Below are 7,738 nucleotides of genomic sequence, written 5' to 3' on the forward strand. Positions count from 1 at the left end.
CGAGTGCGGGCCGGGGTCCGCCGTGTGCGCCTCGAGAACGCTGGGAGCCCCGCGGGTGGAGGAGGGAGGGGCTGAGGGAGCTGAGCCCTCCCCATGGGTTGTGGGGTCTCTGCGGGGTAACGGCTGGGTGCCCCCCCGGCCTGCACCCAAACCTGTACCGCTCGATCTGAGCATCTAAACCTGCATCTGCAAACCTGCCCCTCCAGAACCCGCATCTCTCATTCTGCACCCTCAACCTGCGTCCCAAACCTGCACCTCTAAACCTTCACCCTCAACCTGCATCCCAAACCTGCACCTATAAACCTTCATCCCAAACCTTCACCCCAAACCTGCATCCCAAACCTGCACCTCTAAACCTTCACCCCAAACCTGCACCCCCAAACCTGCGTCCCAAACCTGCACCTCTAAACCTTCACCCTCAACCTGCATCCCAAACCTGCACCTATAAACCTTCATCCCAAACCTTCACCCCAAACCTGCATCCCAAACCTGCACCTCTAAACCTTCACCCCAAACCTGCATCCCAAACCTGCACCTCTAAACCTTTACCCCAAACCTTCACCCCAAACCTGGATCCCAAACCTGCACCTCTAAACCTGCACCCCTAAACCGGCACCCTTCAAACCTGCACCTTCAGAACCTGCATTCCCAATCCTGCACCCTTCACCTGCACCCCAAACCTTCACCCCATAATATACACCTGCAAACCTGAATCCCAAACCTGCACCTCCAGAACTTGCACCCCTAAACCTGCACCTCTCAATATGCACCCTAAACCTTCTCCCCTAAACCTGCACTCTAAACCCGCTCCTCAGACCTGCATCCCTAAACTTCTTCCCCTAAACCTACATCACCCAATCTGCCTCCTCAACCTGTACCCCAAACCTGCACCTGCAGAACCTGCACCCAAGCCTTCACCCCAAACCTTCACCACTCAGTCTGCACCTCAGAATCTGCACCCCAAATCTGCACCCCAAATGTACACCTTCCAATTGCACCCCAAACCTGCACCTCTCAATCTACACCCCTAAACTTGCACCCCAAGTACCCATATCCCACATCTTTACCCACAATCTGGACCCCAAATCTGTACCCCATATCTGCTCTGTCAAAACTTGAACCCCTCAATCTGCATCCCCAAAACCTAGTCCCCTCAATCTGCTCCTCGATCTGCACCCCTAAACCTTCACCCTGCAAATCTGTAGCCCCATAACCTGTACCCCAAACTCACACCTCAAACCTGCATTCCAAAAACCTAACCCCCAACCCAAACTTCTAGACATGCGCTCCCTAATCCACACCCCGCACATCTACCCCTCAGAAAATGCCCCCTAAACACGCACCTCTAAACCCACACCCCAAATCTGCACCCCCAAGCCTTCCTCCTTTCTATACCCTTAAATTGCACCCCACCAATCTGCTACCTCAAACCTACAGTTCTCAATCCACTCTCCTTCCTGCACCCCAAAACCTGCACTCCCAAATCTACCCCCAGACTTGTCCCCAGAACCCTGCAGGCCCAAATCTGTCCTGCAAATTTGCTCTCCCCACATAGACCTGTACTCCTCAGTCTGCACCGCCAACTTACCCAACCTGCACCCCCAAATGTACACCCACAGACCTGCCCCCAAACCTAAATCCAAACCTATGTTTGTAAATCTGTCCCACGAACCTCAACCCCCAAAGCAGTCTCAATGCATCCCCTCATTTTGTGCCCTGCAAACCCGCACCTCAAACCCAACCCCCCAACACCCAATCCCGATCCTTCTCCCCCTACAGTCTCTCTTTCCAACTTCTCAATCTGCCCCCAGTCCACCCCAACAAATTCCCCCAAAACAGTCTTCCCCAAATTTTCCCCGCTAATCCTCAGCCCCCCATCCTGCTTCCCACAGGACCTCAAGGGCCAGTACTGGACGGACGATGACTCCGATGGGGACAATGAGTCCGAGGAGTTCCTCTATGGAGTACAGGTAAAGCCAATGGGGGAACAGGTGCCACAGAGGGGATCAGGGTTCCTTGCCTCTCTGTGGGGCTGTGGGGATGCTGGCTGTGACGGTGCTGTTGCAGGGAACCTGTGCCGCCGACCTGTATCGGCACCCACAGCTGGACGCCGACATCGAGGCTGTGAAGGAGATCTACAGCGAGAATGCCGTGTCCGTCAGGTGGGTGTGCCTGTGCTGTGACTTCCCGGGACACCTGGCTGTGACAGTGCCTTGTCACCCAGTGGTGACACCCCCAGAACGCAGACTCACGCCTGCCACCGTGCCACGTGTCATTGCAGGGAGTATGGGACCATCGATGATGTGGACATCGACCTCCATGTGAACATCAGCTTCCTCGATGTGAGTCCCCGTGGTGCAGGGGAGATCCGGTGGGGTGGCACTCGGGTCCTCACATCCTACTTGATATCTCCATGGCTGTCTTTCGGCAGGAGGAGGTGGCAACAGCCTGGAAGGTGCTTCGGACGGAGCCCATTGTCCTGCGCCTGCGCTTCTCCCTCTCCCAATACCTCGATGGCCCCGGTAAGTGGGGATGGGCAGTCAGGGTGTGCCTGCGTGGCTGTGAGCGCTGTGCTGACCAGCAGCTCTGTGCCCACAGAACCGTCCATCGAGGTCTTCCAGCCATCCAACAAGGAGGGCTTTGGGCTGGGGCTGCAACTGAAGAAGTAAGAACTGAAATGCTGTGGGGTGGCAGGGAGGGGCTGGTCACTTTTCATAGAATCATAGAATCATTTGAGTTGGAAAAGGCCCCTAAAGGCCATTAGTCCAACCCCCCTGCAATGAACAGGGACACCTACATCTCCATTAGGAGCTCAGAGCCCCCACCAGCCTGACCTTGGCTGTCTCCAGGGATGGGGCATCCATTGCCTCTCAAACTTCAACCCCAGATCAGCCAGGTGCCACATGTCCCCGTCGTGCTGTGTCCTCTTGCTGGCCCTACAGCTCCAGGACAGGCTGGTCACTGGCTTTTCATGGGGTGAAGCAGGAGATGTGCTCAGCTGAAGCAACCACCTGGGCACCCATGTCACCTCTCTGCCAGGATCCTGGGCATGTTCACATCGCAGCAATGGAAGCATCTCAGCAACGACTTCCTGAAGACCCAGCAGGAGAAGCGGCACAGCTGGTTCAAAACGAGCGGCACCATCAAGAAGTTCCGAGCTGGCCTCAGCATCTTCTCCCCCATCCCCAAGTAAGGTTCCAGTGATGTCCCCACCTTCCCCAGTGCCTTGTTTCCCCCATTTGCTGAGGAGAACAGGAGCTTCCAAAAACCCCAAAAGCAGGAAGGTGAAAATTCAGTGCTGGATGTATATGAACAGAGGAGCTGGGAGGGAAATGGCCCTCTGGGGAGGGTGATGGTAACAAGTGTCTCTTCGGTCCCATGCCCGCAGGTCACCCAGCTTCCCTGTCATCCCAGACTCTGTGCTGAAGGGCAAGCTGGGTGCTCCTGAAGTGCGTGTCAACCGCCTGATGAACCGCTCCGTCTCCTGCACGGTGAAGAACCCCAAGGGGGAGGTGTTTGGCTACACCCCCAGCACCCAGGCAGGTGTTGCTCCCTTCAACATCCTGGTGGGTGTCAACCCCGGCTCGGGGCTCTCTTTGCTCTCCCTCCCCTTCCCAGATGGCATCAGGGATGCTTGTCCCCACTGTCCCTCCGGGATGGCCTAAGGGCCCCCAGGGCTTTCGGGAGATCCTGATGCTGTGTGAGGGGTGTGGGAAAAGGGTAATGCATCTGGCGCTGCTCCGGCTCCATCGCAGGTTGGTGGCCACTGTAAGAACGTCCCCACGCTGGAGTATGGCTTCCTTGTCCAGGTCAGCACCCCATGGCACTGTCCCTGCAGTCCCTTTATCACTCTCGGGGCCACCATGGTGCTGACCCTGCGCCTTATCCACAGATCATGAAGTATGCAGAGCAGCGCATCCCAACGCTCAACGAGTACTGCGTGGTGTGTGACGAGCAGCACGTCTTCCAGAACGGCTCCATGCTCAAGGTGCTGCAGTGCTGGGGGACAGGTGGGTGTGCGTGTCACCCTGTGTCAGTGTCACTGAGTGCCTGTCCCCCCTGCAGCCGGCTGTGTGCACCCGTGAGCTGTGCGTCTTCTCCTTCTACACCCTGGGCGTGATGTCCGGTGCAGCAGAAGAGGTGGCCACAGGCGCTGAGGTACACGGGGAGTGACACAGGTGGGTGACACGAGGGTGGGATTTCTGGGGTGACCTCATGTCCATCTCGGTGGCCAGGTGGTGGACCTGCTGGTGGCCATGTGCCGCGCTGCACTGGAGTCCCCCCGCAAAAGCATCATCTTCGAGCCTTATCCCTCTGTGGTGGACCCCAACGACCCCAAAACACTTGCCTTCAACCCCAAGGTAAGCAGCAGGGTGGTGTGCCCCAGCTCTGGGCACTGTCACCCTTCTGATGGCCACCCCACTGCTGCCCCGTGTGCAGAAGAAGAACTACGAGCGGCTGCAGAAAGCGCTGGACAGCGTGATGTCCATCCGGGAGATGACCCAGGTATGTGGCAAGCCCTAGCTCTGCATCCTGGTACCATTTTGGATGTCTGCATGGGATTTTGGTGCCTGTCTCCATAGTGGGTTGGTGGTTTTTCATGGTGCTTGTGACTCTGCCAGGGCTCCTATCTGGAGATCAAGAAGCAGATGGACAAGCTGGACCCGCTGGCACATCCCCTTCTACAATGGTATGACCAAGGGTGCTAAAGGGATGAGATGGGATGGGATGGGATGGGATGGGATGGGATGGGATGGGATGGGATGGGATGGAATGGAGTGGAATGGAATACAACAGAATCAAAGAATCATTAAGGTTGGAAGAGTTCACTAAGTTCATCTAGTCCAACCATCAACCCATCCCCACCATGCCCACTGACCATGTCCCTCAGTGCCATATCTCCACAGTTATTGAACACCTCCAAGGGTGGTGACTCCACCACCTTCTGGGCTGCCTGTTATAGTGCCTGACCACTCTTTCTGAGAAGAAGTTTTTCCTAATATCCAAACTGAACCTCTCCTGGTACAGCTTGAGGCCATTTCCTCTCATTCTATTGCTGTTACCTGAGAACAGAGGCCGACCTCCACTTCGCCACAGCCTCCTGTCAGGGAATTGTAGGGAACAATAAGGTCTGCCCTGAGCCTTCTCTTCTTCAGGCTGATCCCTCCCAGCTCCCTCAGCTGCTCCCCATAACACTTGCACTCCAGACCCCTCACAACTCCGTTGCCCTTCTCTGAACATGCTGCAGGGCCTTAATGTCTTTCTGGCAGTGAGGTGTACAAAATGAACACAGTAGTGTGAGGATGGGATGCGATGGGTTGCGCTGTGATGTGATGGGATGAGATACAGTCGGATGGGATGCAGTGGGGTGGGATGGGATATGATGGGATGGAGTCAAAAGTGCATAGGGGCTAGTGGGACTCAGGTGGGACCACTCTATCTCATCTTCCTTCTATTCTGCTCCCACAGGATTATCTCCAGCAACAGATCCCACATTGTCAAGCTGCCTCTCAGCAGGGTAAGTGGCATGGGCAGAGCTGTGTGGGTGTGAGCTGTGCAATGTAAGGTGTGGGGTGTAAGGTACAGGAGGTGGGATGTGCAGTATGGGTGTAGCTATAGGTTGTGCATTTACAGTGTGAGATGGAGGATGCAGGATGTGGGATGGAGGATGTGGCATATGGGAAGCTGGAGGAGGGATGTACGGGTGTGGCATGGAGGTCTGAGGGCATGGGATGTAGGTTGTGGGGTATAGGGTGGAAGACATGGGGTGTGCAGGAAGCAGTGGGTGAGCTCCTAGAAATCCTGGCCCTCCTGCCATGGCCAAACATCTGAAAAGTGCTGAGGCAGGTGCAGGGTTGGGGGCTGCCGTGCATGATCTGTGTCTGTCTGTCTCTCCTCTCTCCTCGTCGGCGCTGCCTTTGCTCTGCCCTTTCCACTGGTAGCAGCTGAAGTTCATGCACACCTCACACCAGTTCCTCCTGCTGAGCAGCCCCCCGGCCAAGGAGGCCCGGTTCCGCACCGCCAAGAAGCTCTACGGCAGCACTTTCGCTTTCCAGTGAGCAACCGCAGGGCGGTGGGGGTCTGGCGGGATCCCTATGGGGCGCTGCAGGGCCGGGCACTGTGGGGCTGACGCCGGCTCTTGCAGTGGCTCTCACATTGAGAACTGGCATTCCATTCTGCGCAACGGGCTGGTCAACGCGTCCTACACCAAGCTGCAGGTACTGCTCGCCGATGCCGGTTCCGGATCCGGGCAGGTGGGGAGGGATGTGGGCAGCCCCAGGGGTGCTGTGGCCATGCCTCATGCCCAGGCTGCCGCGGGTGCCGTGTTGCTCACCCCGGTGTTTTCCTGCAAGCTGCATGGAGCAGCCTATGGCAAGGGCATCTATCTGAGCCCCATCTCCAGTATTTCCTTTGGATACTCAGGTAAGAGGCTGCCCGCTCTGCTGGTCCAACCTGTGCTCCCATCCCGCTCCCTGCATGGCACAGAGGAGCCGCATGGCATCGGGATGCTGAGGTGTCCCAGCCACATCCTGCATCCTTCTCCCACATCATCCTCTCTCCAGCAAATCGGGGCATTCTGACACATCCGCTCAGTTATTAAGGGAAAAAAAACAATGAATGGGCATTTCCTAGGCTGGAAAAATGACTTCAAGGTGACGCGGCCGCTGCTTCTTCCTTGTGCCGACTCCAAAAGGCACTGCTCCCACTGTGAGGGTTTGGGTTTGCCTGCAGGATGGAGCTCCTGGTGTGGCCATCCCTGGGGTGTCTGTGACACATGTCCTCACCACCGTCCCTGCGTCACCCTGGGGTGCTGCTGCCCGGTGGCAGCTGTGTCCCCAGCCAAGGTGCCCGTGGGCCAGGAATGACTGCTGCGTCATTGTCTGCAGGGATGGGGAAAGGGCAGCACCGGATGCCTTCGAAGGACGAGCTGGTGCAGAGGTACAACCGGATGAACACCATCCCCCAGGTGACACGGCGGGGACACGGGGCTGGGGCTGGGAGCGGGCAGGGGTGACACCGGTTGCTCTCCCTGCAGACCCGCTCCATCCAGTCCCGCTTCCTCCAGAGCCGTAACCTGAATTGCATCGCGCTTTGCGAAGGTGCGGGGCCGTGTGGGGTGGTGGGCCGGTGGGGTTGGGTGTGTTGGTGTGACGTCCCCATTGGGGACAGCCCCCATATGGCGCCCCTTCCCTCCGCAGTCATCACCTCCAAGGACCTGCAGAAGCACGGCAACATCTGGGTCTGCCCCGTCTCGGACCACGTCTGCACCCGCTTCTTCTTTGTGTGAGTCCCAACACCATCTCTGCGTTCACGCCCGCCCCGTGGGCACGGCTAATGCTTTTTCCTCCAGGTACGAAGACGGCCAAGTGGGAGATGCCAATATCAATACTCAGGACCCCAAAATCCAGAAGGAGATCATGCGTGTGATCGGGACTCAGGTGTACACAAACTGAACAGCGGGGACCCTGCTGCGGGGTGCTGAGCGACGGCCCTGGTCAGGGATGGGCGCATGGTGTTGGCAGTGGGCGCTGATGTGTGGGGAAACTGGAGGATTGCAGTGGGGCCATGGCTCCTCCCTGCACATAGGTGAGCAGTGGGGAGCGGGCTGCCAGGTCCCTTGTCCCTTACACCCCATCCCCACCCCATGCTGGTGGCTGTCCCTCCTCGCGTTTGTGGCGATGGCGTTTTTATCGATGAGAAACCGAAGCAAAAAAACCCAAAGGAATAGATACGAACA

General features: G+C 57.3%; 1 protein-coding gene across 1 annotated transcript in view; it reads left to right on the forward strand.

The window, feature by feature from the left end:
- PARP6 (poly(ADP-ribose) polymerase family member 6) overlaps window positions 1-7,738 on the forward strand; it is an 8,808-nt gene extending 1,070 nt beyond the window's left edge. Inside the window, exons 3-23 of the mRNA XM_031555199.1 lie at window positions 1,893-1,970; window positions 2,068-2,162; window positions 2,282-2,342; window positions 2,432-2,522; window positions 2,599-2,665; window positions 3,040-3,189; window positions 3,389-3,566; window positions 3,756-3,809; window positions 3,893-3,988; window positions 4,066-4,158; window positions 4,236-4,361; window positions 4,441-4,506; window positions 4,623-4,690; window positions 5,470-5,518; window positions 5,943-6,055; window positions 6,146-6,218; window positions 6,354-6,423; window positions 6,888-6,967; window positions 7,037-7,100; window positions 7,200-7,284; window positions 7,352-7,738. Of these exons, the coding sequence (XP_031411059.1) occupies window positions 1,893-1,970; window positions 2,068-2,162; window positions 2,282-2,342; window positions 2,432-2,522; window positions 2,599-2,665; window positions 3,040-3,189; window positions 3,389-3,566; window positions 3,756-3,809; window positions 3,893-3,988; window positions 4,066-4,158; window positions 4,236-4,361; window positions 4,441-4,506; window positions 4,623-4,690; window positions 5,470-5,518; window positions 5,943-6,055; window positions 6,146-6,218; window positions 6,354-6,423; window positions 6,888-6,967; window positions 7,037-7,100; window positions 7,200-7,284; window positions 7,352-7,454 (1,860 nt within the window). The 3' untranslated portion in view covers window positions 7,455-7,738. The remainder of the gene's footprint in view (window positions 1-1,892; window positions 1,971-2,067; window positions 2,163-2,281; window positions 2,343-2,431; window positions 2,523-2,598; window positions 2,666-3,039; window positions 3,190-3,388; window positions 3,567-3,755; window positions 3,810-3,892; window positions 3,989-4,065; window positions 4,159-4,235; window positions 4,362-4,440; window positions 4,507-4,622; window positions 4,691-5,469; window positions 5,519-5,942; window positions 6,056-6,145; window positions 6,219-6,353; window positions 6,424-6,887; window positions 6,968-7,036; window positions 7,101-7,199; window positions 7,285-7,351) is intronic.

This window comes from Meleagris gallopavo, chromosome 12 (genome assembly GCF_000146605.3).
Source record: "Meleagris gallopavo isolate NT-WF06-2002-E0010 breed Aviagen turkey brand Nicholas breeding stock chromosome 12, Turkey_5.1, whole genome shotgun sequence".
In the NCBI taxonomy this organism is placed as follows: domain Eukaryota; kingdom Metazoa; phylum Chordata; class Aves; order Galliformes; family Phasianidae; genus Meleagris; species Meleagris gallopavo.